The sequence below is a fragment of the Ceratotherium simum genome, chromosome 40, assembly GCF_057802395.1.
Source record: "Ceratotherium simum simum isolate JZ-2026a chromosome 40, ASM5780239v1, whole genome shotgun sequence".
NCBI lineage: Eukaryota > Metazoa > Chordata > Mammalia > Perissodactyla > Rhinocerotidae > Ceratotherium > Ceratotherium simum.
This window is the reverse complement of record NC_141939.1, coordinates 2,478,169-2,504,434: the sequence shown is the minus strand read 5'-3', so window position 1 is coordinate 2,504,434 and position 26,266 is coordinate 2,478,169. Positions and strand designations below refer to the sequence as shown.

The following is a 26,266-nucleotide window of genomic DNA, read 5'->3' as shown; positions in this document are numbered from 1 at the left end:
TTCCAGTACACTGGGGCTGTTAGAGGCAGTTGGGAAGATGGTTTGGACCAGATGATGGAGGGCCTTTCTTGACTTGCTAAAGATTCCTCATTTTATTCTGTTGGCAATGGGGCCCTACCTATGGTTTCTAAGGATGGAAGCAATGAGATCTAGCTGTGGCTTAGGGAATACCTTAGTTTGGAAAGGAGAACACAGAGGAGGAACAGGTTTAAGGAGGGAGGCGTGAATTTGCAGAAACATCAGGCAGGAGCGTGAAGGCTCTGGGAGGCGTTGGCTGAAGCTAGGGGAGTAGGTAATATCGTGTAGGAAGAGGAAACTATGAGGGACTCTGGGCAAAGTCTGCACTTAAAGGATAAGCTGAAGGGCATGATGGGGAGTGCAAGTGATGGGTCAGAGAAGTAGGAGGAAAACCAGAAGGTCATAGCTCCATGGAAGCCAAGAGGAGAGAATTTCAAGAAGGAATGTATCATCAGTAATCTTATAGTAATCGCCACCATTTGTTGAATGATGCTCATTCGTTGAGTGCCAGACATTATGCTAAGTGCTCTCCATACATCATTTCCTTTAATTCTTGCAGGAGTCCCACAAGGGATGCACTAATATTGATCTTCTATAGATACGGGACTGAGGACCAGAGTGGTAAGCTTCTTGGGAGACAGAATGTGACATTTGGTATGAGATAGGCTGGGTTTGAGTTCCATCTCTGCCCTTATTAGCTGTGTGAACTTGTTTAGATGACTAGGTTCCTCTTCTCTAAATGAAATATAATGGCCCAGTCTCCTGCAGATGTGGATGGGATTCCATGAGCTATTTTCTTATTGTAAGTGAAGCCCTTCACACAGTGCCAACACACAGGGATCCCTCCATAGACTTTAGTGTGGTCTTGGTTATTTCCCAGAGTCACCCACCTGGTACTTGGTGGAGCTAAGATTTGAACCCAGGTCTGTGTGGGACCATAGCCTGTGCTATGCCTGCAACCAAGGGAGGTTATGTGGGACCAGAGTTTGAATGCTTGTGGGGTAGAGGAATGGTGTTTTAGAGGTAGAAGAGATCTGAGCACATCTGAGCCCAGAGGGGAAAGAGGAACTAGAAGGGAGAGATTAATGCTGCCAGAGAGTGGGAGGTTGACTGGTGGGAAGGTCACAGGGAGACTTATGACATGACATTAAAACACAGGTGGAGGAAATGACCCTGAAACCAAAGCAGATGTCTCTTCGTCAGAGACGTGGGGGACAGAAAGTCTGAAGAGAGGAGGAGAGAGAGGAATTTTCAAGCAGGGGCAAGAAAGTTGAGAACATTCTAACAGATGATTTCCATTCTCTCAGGAATGCAGAGGTAGGTCAAGATCTGAGGAGAGGGAGCAGGGGTGGGGGTGAAAATTTCAGAAGAGGAGGCTCGGTCTCCACAGCCATCAAAGGTTGTAGGGTGGGGAGAAGAGAGGTAAGGAAGAAGAGGGCTTGTGGAGATCCTTGAAAACCCAGTCTTGAGTGGAGTGTCATAGTCTAACCTGTATTTGTGGCAGCACCAGGCAATATGATGATGTAGTTTGTACCTGGGGCAGTGATGGGGATGGTTGGGTTGGCCCAGATTTGGAAACTCACCAATTGGGTTGCAGAAAGACAGAGTGTAGCAGTGAGATGGCGGCTACTGGGAAGGTGTGAATCAAAGGAGCCCAGGAGATGAGGGTGGGAGGAAGTGGGAGGAAGGGACACTGTGGCCAGAGGGAAAATTTCCCTTCTTCCACTGTTATTGAATACCCAGAGTATGATCAGGAACTTCTAATGAATAACATATATGACTCACTTTCAGATCTCATTTCCCAACAAATATAAGGCATCTATATGGAAAACATTATGGGAAGAATGGCTGTCATACCTCATAAGCTGGATTGTACCAAACTGTGACCTCAAGTATAATTCATTAAAGCTGGGCTCTCAAAATCATTGGTCTCATGGTCATGTACCCCAACCGTAGAATCAGTCATTTCCCCAAGGAGCAGTGGTTCCTTTTATTGAAGAATGGTTTTAGAAGCCAAGATTTGAGTGCTAGGTGTTTTTGTTGGTACCAGAATGTTATTTCTAGGTCTTCTCAGTTGATAGAACAAGGAAATATATGTTGGTATTCTAACCTGTGTATACACAGATATCTATAAATATGTATCCGTTTGTATGTATATTAAGATAAACTTGAGTTCATACTGATGTGTCAACTTTAATCTATTACCACATCGATCATTCTAGACTTCTCCCCTTGCTTGTCTATAACCTCCTGCTCCAACAGTGAAAAACCTAGCTCCAACCATCTGCCGTCCATTTACTTAAATTGTTCAATTCCGGTATACCTGCATAGTGGTTTCAGAATTGTTAAGTCAGACCCCCATGGGAAACAACTTTATCCTCTAGGGTACAGTGCTTATGTTCAGTTTGTTTTGCCTTTAGTCTTGCAGTCTACACTCAGCTCCAGAGTTACTTAGTTGAGTCCTTTTATCCCTCTCCCCTTCAGTGAGGTTGTTTCACATATTTGTGGTATTTAGATTCTTTTGTCACAGTCTGCATTCCATTCTGGGATCCCCTCAACTTTTAAATGATTTTTTAAAAAATTGCGTACATTAAGTTTTGCTCTCTGTGCTGTACAGTTCTATGGGTTTTGATAAACATGTAGTTTCATGTACCTGTCATTATAGCATCTTACAGCGCAGTTTCACCACCTCAAATAATACCCTGTGCTTCAGCTACTCAATCCTCTTCCCTCCCCAAACCTCTGGCAACCATTAATCTCTTTACCAACACTATAATTTTGCCTTTTCCAGAATGTCGTATAAATAGAATCATATAGTATGTAGCCTTTTCAAATAGGCTTCTTTTACTTAGCAATGTGCATTTAAGATTCATCCATGTTTTTGCATGACTTGATAGCTCATTCCTTTTTATTGCTGAGTAGTATTCTACTATATAAATGTTCCACAGTTTGTTTATCCACTCACCCATTGAAGGGCATCTTGGTTGCTTTCAGTTTTTGGTGATTATGAATAAAGCTGCTATAAACATTTGTGTGCAAGTTTTTGTGTGGACATAGATTTCAGATCATTTGGGTAAATACCTAGGAGTGCTCTTGTTGGATTAAATGGTAGGACTATGTTCAGCTTTGTAAAAAACCACCAAACTGTCTTCCAAAGTGACTCTATCAATTCACATTCTCACCAACAATGAATGAGAGAGCTCCTGTTTCTCTGGATCCTTGCCAGCTGTTGTCAGTGTTTTGGATTTTAGACATTCTAATAGGTGTGTCGTGGTATTTAATTGTTGTTTTAATTTGCATTTCCCTGATGACATATGAGGTTGAGCATCTTTTCATATGCTTATTTGCCCTCTGTATATTTTCTTTGGCAAAGTGTCTTTTCAGATCTTTTGCCTATTTTTTTTTATTTTTTAAAAAATTTTTTGTTTATTGCAGTAACATTGGTTTATAACATTGTATAAATTTCAGGTGTACATCATTATACTTCTATTTCTGCATAGATTACATCATGTTCACCACCCAAATACTAATTACAACCCATCACCACACACATGTGCCGAATTATCTCGTTTGCCCTCCTCCCTCCCCCCTTCCCCTCTGGTAACCACCAATCCAATCTCTGTCTCTATGTGTTTGTTTGTTGTTGTTATTATCTACTACTTAATGAGGGAAATCATACGGTATTTGACCTTCTCCCTCTGACTTAGTTCACTTTGCATAATACCCTCAATGTCCATCCATCTTGTCACAAATGGCTGGATTTCATCATTTCTTATGGCTGAGTAGTATTCCATTGTGTATACATACCACATCTTCTTTATCCATTCGTCCCTTGATGGGCACTTAGGTTGCTTCCAAGTCTTGGCTATTGTGAATAATGCTGCAATGAACACAGGGGTACACGTATCTTTACGCATTGGTGTTTTCAAGTTCTTTGGATAAATACCCAGCAGTGGAATAGCTGGATCATGTGGTAGTTCTATCCTTGATTTTTTGAGGAATCTCCATACTGTTTTCCATAGTGGCTGCACCAGTTTACACTCCCACCAGCAGTGTATGAGAGTTCCCTTCTCTCCACATCCTCTCCAACACACGTTGTTTCCTGTCTTGTTACTTATAGCCATTCTGACGGGCGTGAGGTGATACCTCATTGTAGTTTTGATTTGCATTTCCCTGATAGTTAATGATTTTGAACAAGAATCCTAAAATTTATATGGAACAACAAAAGACCCCAAATAGCTAAAGGAATCCTGAGAAAAAAGAACAAAGCTGGAGGTATCACACTCCCTGATTTCAAAATATACTACAAAGCTATAGTAACCAAAACAGCATGGTACTGGCACAAAAACAGACACACAGATCAATGGAATAGAATCAAAAACCCGGAAATAAACCCACACATCTATGGACTGCTAATCTTCGACAAAGGAGCCAAGAACATACAATGGAGAAAAGAAAGTCTCTTCAACAAATGGTGTTGGGAAAATTGGACAGCCACATGCAAAAAAATGAAAGTAGACCCTTACCTTACACCATACACAAAAATTAACTCCAAATGGATTAAAGACTTGAATGTAAGACCTGAAACTGTGAAACTTCTAGAAGAAAACATAGGCAGTATGCTCTTCGACATTGGTCTTAGCAACATATTTTCAAGCACCATGTCTGACCGGGCAAGAGAAACAATAGAAAAAATTAACAAATGGGACTACATCAAACTGAAAAGCTTCTGCACAGCAAAGGAAACCAGCAACAAAACGAAAAGACAACCTAACAATTGGGAGAAGATATTTGCAAACCATACGTCTGATAAGGGGTTAATCTCCAAAATATATAAAGAACTCATGCATCTCAACAACAAAAAAACTACCAACCCAATTAAAAAATGGGCAAAAGACCTGAACAGACATTTCTCCAAAGAAGATATACAGATGGCCTGTTTTTTAATTGAGTTGTTTTCTTGTTTCTTGTTGAGTTTTAAGAGTTCTTTGGATATTTGGGGTATCAGGCCTTTATCAGATATGTGTTTTGCAAAGATTTTCTCCCAATTTGTGACTTTTCATTCTCTTAACAAAGTGTCTTTGACAGAGCAGAAGTTTTAAATTTTTTTTTAATTTTTTTTAAATTTTTTCCCCCAAAGCCACAGTAGATAGTTGTGTGTCATAGCTGCACATCCTTCTAGTTGCTGTATGTGGGACGCGGCCTCAGCATGGCTGGAGAAGCGGTGCGTTGGTGCGCACCCGGGATCCGAACCTGGGTCGCCAGCAGCAGAGCGCGCGCACTTAACTGCTAAGCCACGGGGCTGGCCCCTAGACGTTTTTAATTTTAACAAAGTTCAATTTATTTAGTTTTTCTTTGATGGATTGTGCTTTTGGTAGTATATCTAAAACTCACCACAAACCCAAGTTTATGTAGATTTTCTCCTGTGTTTTCTTCTAGTAGTTTTATGGTTTTGCATTTTACATTTAGGTTTATGACCCATTTTAAGTCAATTTTGTCTAGATCCTTTTTTTTTTTGCATATGAATGTTCCAGCACCATTTGTCAAAAAGACTGTCCTTTCTCCGTTGAACTGCCTTTGCAGCTTTGTCAAAACTCGGTTGACTATATATGTGTGGGGCTATTTCTGGGCTCTCTCTTTGGTTCCACTGACCTATGGGTCTATTTCTTCTCAATACCATGCTGTCTCGATTACTGTAGTTTTGAAATCAGATAGTGTGCATCCTTCAGCTTGGTCCTTCTTCATTGTTGTTTTGGCTGTTCTAGATCCTTTGTCTTTTCAAGTAAATTTTAGAATCAGTTTGTCAATATCTATAAAATAACAGTGGGAACTTGATTGGGATCTCAATAATTGACATATTAGCAATATTGAGTCTTCCAATATATGAACACAAAATATGTCTTCATTTCTTTATATCTTCTTTTATGTTCATTTTTTACATCTTTCTTTTTCTCTCTGTTTTGGATAATTTATATTGATCTATCTTCAAGCTCACTGACTCTTTCCTTTGGCATCTCCATTCTGCTATTAAGCCTATTCTGTGAACTTTTATTTTCAGATATTGTATTTTTCCATACTAAAATTTTCATTTGTTTCTGGTTTTTATCTTCTGTTTCTCTGCTAAGATTTCCTATCTTTTCATTAACTAGAGAATATTTTCCTTGACCCCATGGAATATGGTTATAATATCTGCTTGAAAGCCCTTATCTGATAATTCCAACATCTGGATCATCCTAGGGTAGCCATTTATTGATAGTCTTTTCTCTTGGGAATGGGTCACATTTTCCTGGTTCTTCATAAATTGAGTAATTTTGATTATATCCTGGGTGTTATAAATGTTGTGTTTTGGGGACTCTGATTTATGTTATAGTCTCCTGAAGAAAGTTGATGGTTTATTTTAGCAGGCAATTAACCTGGTTAGACTCAAGGCCTAACCTTGAGCTTTGTCTTATGTTGTGTGCGTTCAAGTCTCAGTTCAATTCTTTAAGACTTTGCTGCACTGCTTTGTCCCATGCATGCTGGTTTAGAGGTCAGCCTGAGATTGATCCAGAGTTTATGCACAGAATCAGGGGATCCTCCTCTTCTCCTCTTGCCTCTCTGGGATTCCTCCATACCCTCCAGTGACCATAGTTGCCTTTGCTTCTTTTCCTAGTTCCTCCAGTCAGAAAGACAGCAGGTTTTCTCTCAGAGTTTTAGCCACCATGCTCCCCTCCTCCTCAACTGTGGTCCCCTTTCAAGGCAAAAATCAGGAAAACAACAACAACAAAAAGTCGGGAAATTCACCCTGTGCCAGTTGCTACTTCAAATTTTATGACTCCCCTCTATAATCTGTCTGCTTGTTTTTACTCTCCAGAATTCTCAGTAGGTGTTTTTGTATTTGTCCTAGAGTTTATAGCTGTTATCTCTGGGAGGGTCATTGTGGAGGGGGCTCACACTGCCGTATTAGAAGTGAATTTCTGCCTGGTGTTTTCACCTAATGCTAATTCTTGGAGATCTTTCTAAGTTAGTATAGAAAACTTCCTCGAGCCAGCCCTGATGACCTAGTGGTTAAAATTCGGCACTCACCGCTTCAGCAGCCCAGGTTCACTTCCTTGTCACGTTCACTTCCTTGTCAGTTGCCATGCTATGGTGGTGGCTCACATAGTAGAACTAGAATAACCTACAACTAGGTAATACAACCACATACTGGGGCTTTGGGGAGAAGAAAAATAAAAAAGAGGAAGATTGGCAACAGATGTTAGCTCAGGGTGAATCTCTCCCTGCAAAAAAAAAAAACTTCCTCAATCTTTTTAATAGTGCGTAGTAGTCCACTATAACCAGACCACTCCTGGTGGACATTTATAGTGTTTCCAAAGTTTTGCTTTATGACAGTGCTGCATCAAATGTTCTTACACCCCTTACATTGCTCTGAGGTCTTGGTGGAGAAATGTCTTGGGCCCCTAGCCACAGTAGAGATTTTTCTTAGAATCCTGAAAAATATTCATTTCCTTGGTTTTGGCATGATTTCTGCTTCCTTCTGTGATTGACTGAAGGCCTGGACCATGTTTCTGAGCATATCCAGTGGCAGGAAGGTGTGAAAAATTGGAGAGATAATGAGGAGTGCTGAGTATCCCCAAAGTCTTAGAGATTGCTCTGGAGCACTCAGCTGGGAGGAGTTAGGGAAGTCTGGTGCAAAGGGATAGAGACAGCCCTCATAATCCCCACAAAGTTGGAGGTTTTATTTAATTGCCCATTTCCAAATTGGTTATTTATCAACAAAGAATGAAAGGCATCTTTGGACAAAAATATAGCACATTAAAGAAAACTTTCTCTCTTTGCCTTTCTCTCCTCCAATTCCTCTTATGCATAGGCTGAGATGAACCTTTCAGAAGCATCACAGAGTGTGTCCCTACCTTGTTTACACACCTTCAGCATCTCTAATTGTCTCCAGGATCATGTTCCTCATGTTTAGCATTGTACTCAAGACCCTCAGTACTCTGGTCCACATATCCCCAGGCATTCAATGGCTGTCTAGCTGTGTGACCTTAGGCAAGGTAGCATACTCTCTAAATCTCCATCTCCCCATCCCCGAATAAAATAGCATGCTTCCTTCTAAGAGTAGTTGCTAGGCTTAGATGAAGTGACGTTTCTGCAGCACTTGGCACCATATTTGACTTGTAGAAGATGCTCAGTGGATGCCATCTGGAGGTGTATTATTGCCCAAACTTCCTGCCTAACTTAGAGTCCACACTGCTAAGCTATTGCTGATGCTGAGGTCCACCCTTGTTCTCATATCTGTCTGAATCCTACCAGTCACTTGAGGCCCAGCTCAAGCCCTAGCTCCTCTGTGAAGGTTGCTTGATTAACCCCTCTCACAGCAAGATCACCCCCCTCCCATGAATTCCAGGAGTCTGGCACTTAACACAGTGGGTAGCAAAGCTATTTTCTTGTCTTTTGTTGTATTCTCTGAACTTAGGGACCGTGCCATGTGCTTCTTTATGCCCTCCTCAGTACCTTGTACACAACAGGGTTTTCATAAACATTGATGATGTGGTGGAACCCTGTATTTCACATTCATTAAATGGGCAATTTCCGCACAGAGAGAAACATAACACTTACAACTTTGTCATTGGTGGCCATTGCACCATAGCAATGCAATGGTCATACTGCTGTTAAAAGCATGCCAGATTAAAGTGTGAAGACATCTAAGCTTTCTTCTGAGTTTTGGAGATGCTGTTTTGCTATTTTCTCTCTTGACTTTTTTTTGACAGCAATTAGGATCTTTGGTAGACTCATCCTGTAAACTCTTCTCTGGTTGTTGGAAAACTTTCCCCACAGTTGGGTGTTCTGTACAGTCATGTCTCCCTCACCATAGTAAGGAGGCAGAATGTTCTTGGCTGCTGTGTGGCTGCACCAAGACACCGAGGCCACTGGGAGGGCTATTCTGTTGGCTGCTGACAAAGAGGGCCATGAGGCAGGTGAGGTGGCCCTAGAGTCTTGGCTTCATCACTTGGTCAATGGAGGATCCCAGAAGGGTTTTCCATAAGACTCGGTGGTGTGATCAGCTCTGAGTTTTCAGCAGAAGAAAGGCAGCCTGTTAAGAAGCTCTTGCTGGGGCCGGCCTGGTGGTGCAAGCGGTTAAGTGTGCACGCTCCGCTGCGGTGGCCCGGGGTTCGTAGGTTCGGATCCCGGGCGTGCACCGACGCACTGCTTGGTAAGCCATGCTGTGGCAGCGTCCCATATAAAGTAGAGGAAGATGGGCATGGATATTAGCTCAGGGCCACTCTTTCTCAAGAAAAAAGGGGAAGATTGGCATTGGTTGTTAGCTCAGGGCTAGTCCTCCTCACACACACAAAAAAAGAAGTTCTTGCTCTATTTTCTGTGAGGGGATGTGAGCTCTCAAGGAGGTGGCAGTGGCGTTAATGGGGAGGGACAGGGTCCAGAGCAACTCAGCCAGAGACATTGACTGACTCTAGACAGTGGTTGGGTGGGTGAACTGAGGATGAAAGAGAGTCACATGTTTTACTTTTTTATGTGGATGTAATCTCAGTGTGGTAATGCTCATTGCTTATGTTCTGCCTTTCTTATATTATGTCCTAAGCTTGTATCTGTTGTTGCTGTATGCTCTTCTGAATTATAATTTTTAATGGCAACAAAATATTGAGCTAAAGTGTTATTATGGACTTAATTGTTCTCCTAATTATTAATGGATATTTACATTATTTCAAATTTTTTACTTTTACACATAGGAATTTAGTGTATATCTTTGGATTTTCCCTTCTCTTAGATTATTTCCTTAGGGACAATCTAAAGGTATCAATAATGTTATGACTCCTTAATACATTTTTGTCAAATTGTTTTCCAAAAGAGCTGTGCCAATTTGTAATGCCACCAACAGGTGTGAATGTGTTCCCTCCACTTCTGGCGTTTGCTATCACCAGACTGTTTTTTCTAGATCTAATTCCTGTAACTATCAACAATGACTAACAGGTACTGACTGCTCATTTTGTGCTAACACTGTGTTGAGCACTTTGCTTATATGATCTCATCCAGCTCTCTCAACAAGGCTGAGAGGGAGTAACAATTCTTATCCCCAAGTTAGAGAAAGGAAACTGAGGCATAGAGAGATTGAGTCATTTGCCCAAGAAATGGTGGAGCTGGGGTTGGAATTCAGATAGGTTCTTTGGAGAACCCGTACCACAAGTCAGTACCACTGACTTGTACTGTCTTATTGCTTAAATTTCCATTTGGGGGGTTTTTGGTGAGGTCGAGTAGTTTCCCATATGTTTGATACTTGTTATATTGTCTTATTTAGTGCCTTTTCCTTTTATGTCCTACGTTATAGTTTTTAACTTGCTAAACTCTTCACACTCCGGCACATTACAGTCTAACTAGCATCCTCTTCAGGTGGTGGGTTTGTGTCCTTGGGTCTTTGTTGGGTCAAGGTGGCAGTCAGCGCTGGTCTCACACCTCACTGATAGCTGTGGGGTGTGCTGGTCTCCCCTTAGCAGTGTCACTTGCACTTGATTACTCTTTGGGGAGTTGGTTTTTCTCTTCAGACGAAGAGGAGGCACCTTGGAGGATTGTCCTGGAAATATGGAGAAAACTCAGAATGTTTCTTCTGTCACCTGATGTGGCAGTGATGGGTCATATCAGTGTCTGTAAACTAGCGAAGCTGTTTTTGCTCCAGTGTCTTTTGCTCTGTTTCTTCTCTGTGTCACAATGACCACACAGTCACACTTCAGTGGACTCTCTTCGTCCAGTTGTGTCCTTCCATGACCCTGGTCTGAGGCAAGGGAAGTAGGAGAAAGTTCTTTATCCCCCTCTGCTGGGTGTGTGCAGGCATTTCAGTCACTTTGGACATTTTGGACAAATTCATTTCTCTCCCATTAAAGTCCGAAGTTAGCACCTTTAGATTATACTGACCTAAAAATTCAAATCATGAAGTGGAACCTTTGCAAGAATATGTTGGGGTGGGGGTGAAAGACTTATTTCCAAGACATGTTTCCTCATTCTTTTACTCCTGTCTTGAGTCTTTGTTTTGAATTTTTGTCCTTTTTATTCAGTGTGGATATGAGTGGAGGTGGAACGTAGTTTAATAATATCTCCCTGTCACAGCATTCATATTGCAGACTGACAAAGAGAGCACCTGAAGAGAGGAATTGCATTCAGGTGTGCAAAAAGTATGTGGTTTAGGGCATTTTGCAATGTAATTGTTTTCCATATTTTTCCTTTGTTAGATCTTTTAAAACTTACCAATTTATACCTGCTTATGTTAAAGCATTCACATCACCCACTAGAGAAGAGTATAAAATGATGAAGAGTGCAAGTCCTGGGCCGGCCCCGTGGCTTAGCAGTTGGGTGCGTGCACTCCGCTGCTGGCGGCCCGGTTTGATCCCGGGCGCGCACCGACACACCGCTTCTCTGGCCATGCTGAGGCTGCGTCCCACATACAGCAACTAGAAGGATGTGCAGCTATGACCTACAACTATCTGCTGGGGCTTTGGGGGAAAAAATAAATAAATAAAATTATAAAAAGAAAGTCCTTTTCTGCCCCATCCCTTCTCATCCAGCAATTTGGTATTTAGTCTTCCAGACTTCCCTCCTTATAATTATATAAGTAATCATCCAATGTCAGATATTCTCTCAACACATATTATACACATCTGCATTGTATCTGCAATTCCTTTTTTTTTTATTGCTTAAAAATACATTGTGTCTCTTTTCACAGATCTACTGCACTCTGTTTTTTTTTTAATTTAAAAAAAATTTTTTTAATTGATGTCATAATAGTTTATAACATTGTGAGATTTCAGTTGTACATTCTTATTTGTCAGTCATCATATAAATGTGCCCCTTCACCCCTTGTGGCCACCCCCCAACCCTCTTCCTCCGGTAACCACCAAACTGTTCTCTCTGTCCATGCTACTGTGTTGCTTTTTAACAGCTGTGATTGTGTTTTATGGAAAGCCTCATGTTAGCCTATGCTCTGTATACCTGGACAGAGGGCTTGGTTTTTTGTTTGTTTTGTATAATTTTGTTTTTGGAAAAACTAGACAGAAGAGAAGATAGGGGGTAGTTAGAAGGAGGATAAGTGTTTTTTAGTAAGCATTTGACAAAGTTCAATACCATTCATGATAAAAACTGTCAGAAAAATAGGAACAGAGGGGGAACTTACTTGACTTGAAAAAGAACATCTACAAAAAAAACTTTAGCTAATATTATACTTAATGGTAAATGACTAAATGCTTTCCCCCTAAAATTGGGAACAAGGCAAGGGTGTCTGCTTTCACTACTCTTACTCAACACAGTGCTGGGAGTTCTAGCCAGTGCAATAAGGCAAGAAAAGGAAAGAAAAGGCACAAAGATCAGAAAAGAAGAAATAAAACTGACCCTATTTGTAGATGACATGATTGTCTACATAGAAAGCCCGAGGAACCTACAAAAAAACTCCTAGAACTAATAAGTGAATTTAGCAAGGTTGCAGGATACAAGATAAACATACAAAAATAGATTGTATTTTTATATATTGATAATGAACATGTGGACACTGAAATAATTTACAATTGCTCGATAAAAAGAGAGAGATAAATACTTAGGAGTAAATCGAACACAACATATATAGGAATTATGTGCTGAAAATTATACAATGGTTATGAAAGAAATCAAACATTTAAATAAATGGAGACACATACCATGTTTATGGATTGGATGACTTTACATGGTAATGATGCCAATTTTCTCCCAAATGAATATACAGGTTTAATGCAATTCCTATCAAAATTTCAGCAAGATTTAAAAAAATATATACACAAGATGATTTTGAAGTTCATATGGAAAGGCAAAGGAAATAGGATAAGTAAAACAATTTTTAAAAAGAAGAATAAAGTGGGTGGAATCGGTTTACCCAATTTCAAGACTTATTATATAGCTATAGTAATCAAGACTAGGTGGTATTGGCAGAAAGATAGACAAATAGATCAATGGAGCAGAATAGAGAACCCAGAAAGAGACCCAAATAAATATGCCCAACTGATTCTTTACAAAAGTGCAAAAGAAATTTAATGGAAGAAAGCCTTTTTAACAAATGGGGCTGGAGCAATTGGACGTCCATAGACAAAAAAATAAACTTCAGCCTACGTCTCACACCTTATACAAAAATTAACTCAAAATGGATTGTGGACTTAAATGTAAAAGATAAATTTATAAAACTGTCAGAAAAAAATAGGAGGAAGTTTTTGAGGTCTAGGGGTAGACAAAGAGTTTTTAGAGTAGACATCAAGGCATAATCCCTTAAAAAAATTGACAAATTGGACTTCATCAAAGCAAATGTCTTTTTCTCTGTAAACACAGATGAAAAGACAAGCTGCAGACTAGGGGAAAATATTTGCAAACCACATATCTGACAAAGGACTAGTTTGTAGTTTTCAAAGATGAGATGTAAAGAGTTCTCAAAACTCAAGAGCCAGTCTAATTAGAAAGTGGTCAGACATTTTACTAAGGAGGATCTCCAGATGGCAAATAAGCACATGAAAAGATGTTCAACATCATTAGCCATTTAGAGAAATGTAAATTAAAACCACAGTGGCTATCAGAATGATACCTATCAAAATGGCACAAATAAAAAAAAAGTGATAACACCAAAAGCTGGTGAGTATGTAGAGAAACAATATCACTCATACATTTCTGGTGGGATTTTAAAATAGTACAACCACTTTGGAAAACAGTTGGGCAATTTTCTATGAAATTAAACATGCAGCTACCATATGACCTAGCATTTGCACTCCTGGACATTTATTCCAGAGAATGAAATCTTATTTCGTGCAAATACCTGCACATGAATGTTCATGGCAGCTTTATTTATAGTAGTCCTAAACTGCAAATAACCCAGATGTCCTTCACAGATTAATAGACTGTGGTATATCCATACCAGGGAATACTACTCAGCAATCAAAAGGAATGAACTATTGGTACATGCAACCACTTGGATGAATCTCCAGAGAATTATGCCAGATGAAAAGATCTAATCCCAAAAAGTTGCATACCATATGCTTCCATTTCTAAAATATTCTTGAAATGACAAAATTATAGGAATAGAGAACAGATTGAAGGTTGCCAGGGGTTAAACAAGGATGACTGTGGGAGGGAAGCGGGTGGATTTATAAAAGGGAAACACAGGGATCCTGACGGTGACAGAAATGTTCTGTAGCTTGACTGTATTGATGTCAATTGTGATATTGTACTATAGTTTTGCGAGAGGAAACTGGGTAAGGATACATGGAACCTCTCTGTATTATATCTCTACATAATGTCTAATACCTACATGAGAATCTACAATTATCTCCTAATAAACAGTTTAATTTAAAAATACATTGTTTCTTTTTCAATAATGGACCTACCACACTCTTTTTAACAGCTGTGTCATATTTCATGGAATGCCTCACTCGTTATAGCCCATATCCCATATGCCTGGGTGGAGGGATTTTTGTCTGTTTATTTGTTTTGTGTAGAAGTTTTTTTGGTAAAAATTAGAGGAGAAAGTAGGTAAAAGAGAGAAGAAAAGTGTTTTTCTTTCTTTGAAACAAGTTCCTTAAAACGATTTTTGTGTTTTACATTGAAAGGAGATTTTCTTTCCTGGGAATTTTTCTCTTGACTCTGAAAGGGGTCTGGGGGTCAAAGTGGGTCACAAGCTGTGGTCGCATCTCTAAGCTGCTGTGACAGGCTATGAAGGGCCTTTCATATTTTTGTATTTAACAGCCCAGAATCCACCTTAGAAATGCCCTAAAATACTTTTGTTATTGACTGCATTTGAGGGCGTCACCTATTTTTTTCCCTTTAGTCTCTTGTACATTTCCTTTTCTTCTCTTCAGCCTCTTCCTCCTCCCCGGGCCGACTCTAACTTAATAATCAAGTTTTCACTTAAGTAGTATTTAAGTAGTATTCACTTCAGTAGTAAGTCTTCACTTCAGTAGTATTTCACTTAAGTAGTATTAAGTAGTGGTATTCAGTATCTAACTGAAAGTTCTCGAGTTTTCCAGGTTAGGTATTTTGTGTTGTAGGCTGCACATAGCATCCACGTCCATTGTCCTGCTGATTTCTTTTAAATGGAAGTTAGGCTTTCTGGGAAAGGAGTGTGTGGTTTATTCATATTATCGAATACCCAACATTCATATCAAGAGAAGCAAAAAACCCAAATCCACAATTATTGTATTTGAAACCTGAAACCTAAAAAAATACATTCATCGACAGGCTCTATGCGCCAGGAGAACTACCTGGAGTGAATCCAGGGGTTCGTGAAGCTGACTGCTCGGCAGCCTGTTCGTCCGGCTCTGGGTACCGGACACACAAAGATGAGTAGCCAGGCCCTGCTGTCACAGTGCTGTGCTGCGACACAGGCGCACAGACCATGGCCACTAATGACAACCACAAAGATGACAGCTGGCCTCCTGAAGCCCTTACCATTGCCGGGCCCCGAGAGCTTCCTCCCGTGCTGTCTCCTGGGTGCTGCATTACTGTCTTCTCTCTGCAGAGGAGGGTACCGAGGATGAGCGCAGGGGGTCCCTCGACCTGCCAGAGCTGCACAGCTCCCAGGGCTCAGTCCCTGGAAACGCCTAGCACAAGGGTCCACAGTGCTGTAGCTGTTGGGGCAGCAGCTCAAGACTCATGTTTTCAATTTGAGTGAAAAGGGGGACAAAGCAAGTCCTTGTGAAAACCCATCTCCGTGCTTTTCAAGCAGAGCTGTAGCATTTAGTCCAAAAAGATAGAGGCTGGCTCGGGCTCTTGGGGACAGCCAGAGGAACAACAGCATAGTCGGTGGTAACTTTCTAGTCATTTGGGGCTTAGAGACTTAAAAACAACCTGTTTTCTTAGGTTGGTTAAATAACCACCGCCTACGTTTCGATGTTAGTTTAATGTTAATTTCCATTGATTTAGCAACTTGTCTTTTACATCGTGTTTTGAAAGTTTCAGATCTGAATTACTAGTTTTCTGACAAATCTGGAAAGAGCCTACATTATACACGTGACCTTCTTTTCCTAAACTTGTGTGAATTTTTCTTTAGTTTTTTTTTTTTTTTTTTTTTAGTTTAATTTTTAGGGACCAAGGAAGGATAACATTTTGAAACAAACTCAGTAATGACAAATGTTTTACTGTTTTTCTTCCTCCTATCTTTCTTGCTGTCTTCTCCCTCTTTTGATGGGAATGACAGAGAGGAGCACAGTGGGGAGGGGAGGCTGCAGCCTATTGAGGCTGGCCCTTGGCCTCTGTGGAGCGGGTTCTGTCCTGTTTGTCAACAGCACAGTAGATCCCAGCAGGCTGCGGGCTCCTCCCTGCAGAGCAGGTGATCACCTGTGAGCACCAGGAGGACCATCTCGCAGAACATTACCCCAGGCCTGTCACTGGGCCCGAACCCACAACAATCATGATCCCTGAAGTTGAGTGTAGGACATTGAAATGACATTAAGAGGACTTAAAAGGAAAATAGTTTTGCTGTGAGCTGTAACATCATCATCGTCATCAGCAGCATCGTCATGGCAGTTAATAAGAGTCCGTCTGTGCCGAGCGTGTTGCTGAGTTCTTTCAATGCATCATCTCGTTCAGTGCTTCCTGAACTTGACCCCTGGAGAACTGGCTAAAACACCCCTCGAGTTCCCGATTCATTGGGTCTGGGTTAGGGACCGAGAATTTGCATTTCTCACAAGCGCCTGGGAGACGCTGGTACTGCTGGTCTCGGAAGTCTAAGTTATTTTGCCTAAAACAACCCTGTGGAATAGTAACATCATCCCTATTTTACAATGAGAAGTCAGGGGCCTTGACCACAGAGCTCATTGCTACCGACCATTAGCATCTGTTAGTTCAGCATAGTTAATTTTTCAGAGGAAGTAGCAAGTGCCTGAGAAAGCCCTAGGCAGAGCTCCACGGCCCAGGACTAGTGAGTTGTGGTGTGTGTGTGGTAGGGCTTTGAGGGTCAGGCATGGAGGATCAGGAAGATCTGGGGCGATGTCTGAGAAGACCAGCCCTGGAGAGTTCTGGCAGGGGTCCTGGTTATTATCAGGAGAGAACAGTGCTGGAAGAAGAGCCAGGGAAAGGGTTAAAAGGATCCATTCGATGGATCACTTGCTCCTTGCTCCCCATCCTTGGTGCCAGCACAGTATGGCTCTGTTTGTGTGGGATTTCATCCACACCGTGGCTCTCTGTGCGATTCTGTCCCTGCTGTGGCTCTCTGTGGGATTCCGTCCACGCCGTGGTTCTCTGTGGGATTCCGTCCATGCCATGGCTCTCTGTGGGATTCCCTCCACGCCGTGGCTCTGTGTGGGATTCTGTCCATGCCATGGTTCTCTGTGGGATTCCCTCCACGCCGTGGCTCTGTGTGGGATTCCGTCCATGCCATGGTTCTCTGTGGGATCCGTCCGTGCCATGGCTCTCTGTGGGATTCTGTCCATGCTGTGGCTCTCTGTGGGATTCTGTCCGTGCCATGGTTCTCTGTGGGATTCCCTCCACGTGGTGGCTCTCTGTGGGATTCCGTCCATGCCATGGCTCTCTGTGGGATTCTGTCCATGCTGTGGCTCTCTGTGGGATTCTGTCCGTGCCATGGTTCTCTGTGGGATTCCCTCCACGCCGTGGCTCTGTGTGGGATTCCGTCCATGCCATGGTTCTCTGTGGGATCCGTCTGTGCCGTGGCTCTCTGTGGGATTCTGTCCGTGCCATGGTTCTCTGTGGGATTCCCTCCACGTGGTGGCTCTCTGTGGGATTCCGTCCATGCCATGGCGCTTCTTCTCCCTTTCGTGCTCCTTTTCCATATGTTCCCTAAAAGGGGAAGGAATAGTAAAATAAAAATGCAGGAGGAAAAGAAATAAGCTTTTCTTTTTGAGTTTATTTTGTAATGTTATAAATCTTTGGAACCTTGAAATTAAAAAAAAAAAGGAAACTGAAGAAAAATCTCCACTTAAGTATAGAAAAGGGAGGGAAGATTCACGAATAACATGAAGGCTCTTTCCAGATTTGTCACAAGCTCATTAGTCCAGATTCGAAGCTTTGAAAACCCGAGGAGAGGCTTGGCAGCATGGAGAGGTGTAAAGCAAGGTTACAGACTGGTGGCCTCCTGGCCAAATTCCACTGACATGTTTTGTTTGGCTTACATGGTATTTGAAAAATATTCAAATCAGTTTAGAATGTAGGAGTTTTCATAATAAAACCCTTGGTTTCCAGCTTTTCTTGAGGAATGGGGAGCACTAGTGTCGGGGCCGTGGCTGGTTGGTGGCTGGCCTGTGAAAGGGCATGGCTCTTGGTCACAGCCCCTGCCAGCATGCCGCCCCTGGCCTAGCAAGGTCTGGACTTGCACTTGGAGCTCCACTTACCAGCTGGGTGACTTTGGGGTGGCACGTACTGGACTCTTCCTCCTCACCTGCCCTTGGCAGCGTAGTGTGTGAGAGCACATCGTAAACATGCACAGTGGACCTTCAAGGAAGGATTCCCAACATCACAAACACCCTTGGTCAAGTGGGCACTAGGGAGGAGATACTTAGGGACAATCCGTGGACATGTAAAGGAAGGTCCCTGCTGCCTTCCAAGACAGTGCAACCATTTCTTTCCTTTAAAACATTTTTTTTTTTTTTTGGTGAGGAAGATTAGCCCTGAGCTAATATCCGTTGCCAATCCTCCTCTGTTTGCTGAGGAAGACTGGCCCTGGGCTAACATCTGTGCCCATCTTCCTCTACTTTATATGTGGGATGACTGCCAGAGCATGGCCTGATAAGTGGTGTGCAGGTCTGTGCCTGGGATCCGAACCCAGGATCTGAACCCGAGAACCCTGGGATGCCAAAGGGGAGCGTGCAAACTTAACCACTACGCCACTGGGCCAGCCCCACTTTAAAATATTTTTAAAAAATGTGTTTTAAAAATATGTTTTCTAAAATTATGATGATTATTTTACAGGATCCGTGCAGTCTACATGGTGCTTTATAGGGCGTATCCGGCTACAGCTGGCGCACTTCTGGGTGTTTTATGGCAAATTATTCTCAGATTACCCTTTAATGCAGGAAGGTCTGCCTGTTGTCTGAGCTCCCTGGGTCATATAGAAAACCTTCAGACTTGATACAAAACAGCTGCCTCAGTCAGCTGTTCCAAAAAAGGAGCATTTTTAGGCCGAAGCAGCAAGAAAAAGGTTTTTGTAGCTGGTGGAGATTTTAAAAAATGTTAAATTACTCTTTCCTTGCCATTAAAATGTGATTTAATTTTGTGATTAACAAACTGTGTAAGCCTAAGAAGAAGTAGTCCAAATGGGAGTTTGTTAAGTGCTTTCTGGCAATACTTACAGTACGTCCTGGAGGGTGTGCTCCAGGGAGGGCGGCCGCACGAAACTCCCACTGACCTCTACATCCCTGGGCCTCAGCCCAGGCTGGGCCGGGGTCAGGGGCCAACCCCCCAGCTGCCCTCCTCTCTCTCCTCTGAGTCCCTGCTGAGACCAGCAACAAAAGGGTCAATTGTCTGAGGCCTCCCTTTGTCTCAGGGGCTCCATGGGCCTCTCTGAATGCCAGAGTGTCTCTGTGCACATGGGTAAGGGCGTGTATGCACATCTGTATGAATGCGTATATGTGTGTGTATGTGCATGTGTATTGGTGCATGATATATGTGCATGGGAGTATTGTGTAAGCACATGCATACATGAACACATACTTATCCATAGGTGTACACACACGCATGCATACAAGTGCATGTGTGCACATGTGCACGTACACGAGTGTGGATGTGTGAGTGCGTGTGTGCATGCGCACACATGAATATGTACATGTGTATGTGTGCATATGTGTGCACACAGTGTGTGTGTGTGCACATGTGCACGTATGTGCACACACAGGCAGTGTTGAGACAAAGCATTTCTGAGTTGCTGATGCTTCTTAGCAGGGCGAGTGCTCAGAGAGGCCTGACTGGCTCATGGACGTTCCTAAGGCCAAGAGAGAAAGGTGTCTCTGGCCCATCTCTCAGCAGATTACGCAGTTACCTTTATCTGGTATGTGCTATGGTACAGAAACCTCAGAGAATTTTCTACCTCCCCTGCCTTCTCTAGGGTCAGATAATATGTAGGAGTGGGGAGGAGCAGGCATAAGGAGGCTCCTTACAAGCTCACTGGCCTCATTTGCCTGTTCCAACCTGGGGTTTCATGGCAAGGCCCACAATAAGTTTTCTACGCTCTTCTCAGGGCTGCCTAATTAGATCCAGTGCATTCTATGTGGACTTCAAGCCACGTTTCCAGAATGACTGTGCAGTGCGCCATTCCCATCCACCCCATACGTTAGCTCCCACGTAGCTCCGGGGCCTTTGCGTGGGTTCCAATCCTCTCGTTCCTCAGCACGTCTTTACCTGGCCTGTTCACTCCGAGGCCTGCAGGATGCTGCAGCTGGTCCGTATGATTCCATGATTCACACTTTCTTCCTTTTTTTTTTTTTTAAAGATTTTATTTATTTATTTTTTCCCCCCAAAGCCCCAGTAGATAGTTGTGTGTCACAGCTGCACATCCTTCTAGTTGCTGTATGTGGGACGCGGCCTCAGCATGGCCAGAGAAGCAGCGCGTCGGCGCGAGCCCGGGATCCGAACCCGGGCCGCCAGCAGCGGAGCGCGCTCACTTAACCGCTAAGCCACGGGGCCGGCCCTCACACTTTCTTCCTTAACAAAGATGTCCTTTTTAAAATGGCAATAAAACATATTTGATTCAGAAGCCGGGAAAAAAAAAACTAATAAAAATGCTTAATTGAAATTCACCTCTGTGAAGGGTTCATCTCCCATCCCCTTTTAACCAGCACAGCTGCCATTTAACAACGTTTTTCTGCTTTTTTCTTATTCTTGTCCCTCCCATGCCCGTTTCCTTTCCCTACTCCAGCAAAGGCTCATCTTTCAACTGTGGAAAAGCCACCAATTAAACAGGACTCCAAAGCTTATCCAAATATTCAGTCGGTAAAATTATCTTATAATTAGCCTAACTGTAAGCCGGAACTTTTTAACCCCAGGAAATGTAGTTACCCCGCATGTGAAATCTGTAAATTGCTTGTCCTGACATTTTGGCTGCAGTTTCTGTTTTTATTTCATTCCCCAAGTAATTTCCTCCTTTCAATTCTTGATTGTCCCTAAGGCATCTTCTTCTTCTGTTTGCTTAAGTCTCAGAGAAAATACACTCTTGGCTTAGTTGAGATAATTGAATAAACTCAGGTGAGTGGGATAGGATTCCAACTTGATGGTATATATTTCTTGCCTTCATTTTTAGATATGCTTTTTGTAAAATTAAGCCTCTTCTCCCTGATTCCTGATGGCTCACTGTATTTTAGGTGTATGCACTGATGACACCCAGCCAGATTATTCTGGAGGCGAGTTATTCAAACAGTAGCTAGGGGATTCTGCAGGATGCCGAGCTGGACAGAGCGTGGGCTTTACTTATCTCAATGAGTTTACTTCTAACGCTCCCTCCCCTTGTGATTCCCCATCCCTCCACCATCCCACTGCCCCGGGACCCTCATGTCATCTTGCAGCACCCAGGATGGCGCTACAAAAGCCACCTCCCACCCCCACCTCCATGGGGCTGACATCAAGGGAACCGGCAATGATGTGTTTGGGGATAAGGTGCAACTTAGGTAGACTTTTTGCCCACATGTGATACTATGGTTGATGCTTAGGCTTTTAACTGCCATGAGTTTCTTAAACTAGTAATGTCATAGTTTAGCCAAAAGTGGGTTAATGAGACTTATATAGGCATGATGGTGACTGATTATTGTTTTTTTATATGAAATACTTTCAAAGTTCCAAAAACTAACTTAAAAATTAAATTTCGGAATGTGACAACCTTTTCATAAATGGCGTATTGCCTTTATATAGTGGTAGTAGTGGTAGTTATTATTTATACAGTTTTTCCTATCAGGCAGTATGCACCACACATGTGCACACGCACACAGATATAAGCACCAATATAGACAAATTGTAATCTTTACATTAATCTTATGAGAAAACAATTATTTTGCCCTTTCTACATTTGTGAACACTGAGGCTCTGAGAGTTTAAATAACCTGCTGACGCCCCTACAGTTGGCAGTTGAACGTGGTTGGCATGACTCTTCTGTAATCCACTACTGACCGTGCATGAACTAGCCGAGGCCCACGCCATACGATTCGACCCCCACTTATGCTTGAGAAGTTTCCACGACACCCCCGCAGAGTAAAGAGGAAATCACAGTGTCATTTGGGTCTCCACTTGCTGTGCCCAGCAATCGTGTACACTTTCTCTTAATATCACACGTATATCACAGGCTGGATTTCCTTGCTGTCCTCAGAGCTGCAACTTGCTGGCCTTGAGCTTTTGGGATCAGTGTGAAATCTGTGCTGGTCCCCACAGGGAGGCTCTGTCCCCAGTGGTCAGTCCCCCTGGGGTAGGGAATAGAGAGGGGACCACTCCCAGGACTCTGGTGTGGCGATGCTCTCCTAATATGAACCTCAGAATCAGCTGCTCACTGCAATCTCACCCTTTCATGGCTTTGTCTCAGAGCTGAAAGAGCCCTGTTTTGTTCATAGAAACAGAGTAGAATGGTGGTTGCCAGGGGCTGGAGGGTGGGGGTAACTGGAGAGATATTGGTCAAAGGGTACAAACTCCAGTTGTAAGATGAATAAGCTCTGAAGATCTAATATACAGCACGGTGACTACAGTTAACAATACTGTATTGTATATTGAAAGTTGCTAAGAGAACAGATCTTGAGTGTTCTCACCAAAAAAAGAAAAAAAAGGTAACTATTTGAGGTGATAGATATGTTAATTAACATGATAACATGTGGTAATCATTTCATAATGTATACGTATGTCAAATCATCACGTCGTACACTTTATACATATTTTGTCAATTATACCTCAATAAAAAGTAAAACTTTAAAAAAAATTTTTAAAAGAAAAAAAGGGGGAAAAAGAGCCCTGTTTTGGGAGTCTTTTTGGATGAGAGACACCTTTTGTCTAATGAAATATTGTAGATCTCTTTAAGATCTTTTCAAATATGATTATCCTTTAAGAGCTAAGTTGAAACTAAAGATCATCATTAAAATGTGTTATTCATGAAGCATTAGCAGTAGGGCATTTTAGGAAATGTTTAAAAAATAATCGACCATGTTAAGTTAATTTTCTTGTGATTTCAGCATATTCTTGATATTATTTAATATGTATCTCTCTCTCTTTTTAATTACAGCTTGGGTTGACGATAGCGATTCGTTATAGCCACAGGTAAAGTTAAGTTTTTTTTTTTCTTTTAAGGATTATCCTTACTGGTTTATAGCTTTTGGTTTGCTGGAATCTATAGGTTTTTTTGAGCTTAATTTTGGTGGCTGCTCTACCCATGATGTCAGTGTCACAGCAATTAGATGAAATTGTTCTAGTTGCTTGATTGGCGAGAGTTAATTGCTATTTGGAGGAATAAGATTTTTATGTAAAAGTGGTGGTACGTAGCACATTTCCTTTAAAACAAAAAATGTAATGCTCTAGGGCAGGGACACAAAAGTGATTTCTGGGTAATGTATTCTGTCCAAGGGTGAGAACTGAAAAGAGGGATGTCCCGCGTGAGAGGCGGGGCCTGGCAAACAGAGAGCCTAGCGAGTGAGGGCTTGTTGGTGAAGCCCCTGCCCCCTCCATGCGGGGCCTCCCCCTCCTGTCTTAGCTACATCTGAGAATGGCTAAAAGCCTCTATTTCTGTCTTCCTTCATGATTTTTGCCTTTGTCTCAATTGCACCATATTTAAGAAAAATGTTTGTTTCTCGTACTGGTATCAAACTTTCCCCTTTGCATGCATCAAAATGTACTAAGATGTTGAATTAATTAAAGTAAGATCCAGCCCCAGTGGAGGGACGGTAAGCAGTGTCCCTCCTGTCCCTACACAGACTGTGCCCACAGCCTCCCCAATGTGCCACCCGTGGGTGGTCAGCTTCAGCTCACCTTCCTGGGGTACAGTGTGTGGCTCGGGACGCCTGGCCAGCTCTCCACAAACGAGTCATAGTTAGCTGATTTCAAAACGAGTTTGCCTTCTAAAAATGCTCATAACAAGTTGTATGCAGGTTTACATTTAGATGTGAATTGGGCAAATAAAGTGAGCAATCACTGAGACCTTGGAAGGCTGCTGGTGAGCTGTATAGGTTAGAGCAGGAAGGGGCAGGAGAGGATTCGAAGCCCTGGGAACTGGGAATGAGTGTGCGGGAAGAAAAGTGGTCCTGTTGGGCATTTCTGGATACGCCTGGAGGGAAGCTGCTCCAGAGAAGCCCATGATTGCTTTTATGTTTTGGAGTCAAAAGTGTGCCTGATGCTGGCACACAGCGAGGTGTAGGGTCCTACAGAGCATGCTGCTCCCCTGTGAGCACAGCCAGACTGCTGGAGCTGATGAGATGCGCAGGGGCTCCTCACTTAGGAAGTGTGGTGCGGACTGTGCACCCTGGACTCTATGCTGGCTGGATACTGGATGCGTTGTGTATGTATGTGTGTGTGTGTTGGGGGTGGTGGTGGTTGGAAATGCTCTCTCTGGAACTTGTAAGAGCCTCTTTCTGGAATGTCCTAAATGTGGTCTGCTCTTCTGCTCTAGAATGGGGTGTGTGTGTGTGTGTGTGTGTGTGTGTGTACGAGGGGGGAGAGAGAGAGAGATTTCACCATTTCCTTTGTTGGAACTTTCCTCACCTGTGAGTCCTCTGAAAGTGGCTGCCTGTTTCTGCGTGAGAGCCAAAGGTGCCTCTTCCCCAGGAAAGCTAAGATCCTGTTTCAGAGAACAAATTGTGCTCTTTCCCGCGGTGGTGAGGGTTACTCTGCTGTGGCTCTGTGGAGAGTTCTAACTTGTGCAGAAACTCAGAGTCTGTATGGAGCTTGAGAAGAAAGGTTTCTTTTTAGCACTTCGTCAAGCTGAGGGACTTTTGTCCAACCATCAGCCTTTTTAAGTGAGAGAGTGAGGTGAGATAGTGGAGCAGGATAGACTGAGGGGAGTCCTGGCTGGATGGTGCCTTTGCCCCTGTACTTGTCTGTGGAGAAGATCCCTGCTCCCCCACCGGCAGCCATGGTGGGTGCCGGCACCATTCTATATTGTCACTAACACCACGCCAGGTTGGTGGAGAGTCTTCTCTGGGCTGAACACAGTCTTCATTTGGGAAGGAAAAATGTCCTCTTACCCTTGACTGGGCAGCGGTTCAAATACGCCTCCCCGTGGGGTGGGGGGCAGTGGTGTGCTCTGGAAGGAAGCACTTTGCTTGGATTGTGAATGACTTTTCCCTCTGGTTCCCCTTTCCCCAGGGCAGCCCAGCCTTGCAGAAGAAATGTGGTTGGTAGACAGTGCTTATGAGGCTGAGTAGAAAGGTCATGCCCTGTCGGAGCTAAAGATAGGAGCTCCATTGTGATGAAGGGAAAGAAGGCTGTTGGGGGCAGTTAACAAAAGTCGATTTTAAAGAGGGCAGAGGTTTGGAATTGCTCATCCTGTGGCCACATTTGTGGAACCTGCCTTAGTTCCTATGGCTGCCTAGTGTCACTGAGCCCGCATGGATCACGCTTGTGTCTTCTGTGGGTCAGGGGTTTGACAAGGGCGGTGCAGATGGCTTGTCTTTGCTTCACGTCTGGGGTCTGTGCTAGAAGACTCAAGGGCTGGGGACAGAGTCATCTGGGGGCTCATTCACTCGTGTGTCTAGTGGGTGATGCCAGCTGATGGCTGGGTGTCTCTGTTCCTCCCTGTGTGGATCTCCACATGGGCTAGTTTGTGCTTCCTCACAGCACGGTACTCAGCTTTCTCTGAGTGAGTGTCCCAGAAGGAGAGAGCCCAGAAGGAGAGAGCCAGGTGGAAGCTGTCTCCTTTCTGTGACCCAGCCCAGGAAGGCACATAGCAGCACTTCCATCTTATTCTATGGGTTGGGGCAGTCACGAGCCCCCACTTGCAGTCAGAGGGAGGGAGCAGAGACTTCACCTCTTAGCAGGCGTGTCAGTCACACTGGAACGAGTGCATGTAGGGTGGGAGATCTTCATGTGGCCACCTTTGGAAAATGCAGTCTGCCACAGAGCCCGACTGAATGTTGGAGTACTACTTATTTAGAGTGCTTGTGAAAAGAAATTGAAGACACTCTCTGTGCTGCAAGGCACTTACTAGTTGGAGATGCACGATAGGTATGTGCGAAGAAGACTTAAGGATAGACACAAGTCTTATAGGAGGAGGTAAACCAATCAAAGGAGGCTTCTCAGAGTAAGCAAATCTTAAACCATCCTCATTCTGCTAAAGAGGGAGAGTGGGAGGCAG

General features: G+C 43.0%; 1 protein-coding gene across 5 annotated transcripts in view; it reads left to right on the top strand.

Moving 5' to 3' along the window:
- Positions 1 to 26,266, top strand: part of ACOXL (acyl-CoA oxidase like) — a 376,737-nt gene that overhangs the window by 85,139 nt on the left and 265,332 nt on the right. For all 5 annotated transcript variants that reach the window (XM_087426114.1, XM_087426113.1, XM_087426115.1 and 2 more), the window contains one exon: positions 23,207 to 23,241. In XM_087426114.1, the coding sequence (XP_087282240.1) occupies positions 23,207 to 23,241 (35 nt within the window). The remainder of the gene's footprint in view (positions 1 to 23,206; positions 23,242 to 26,266) is intronic.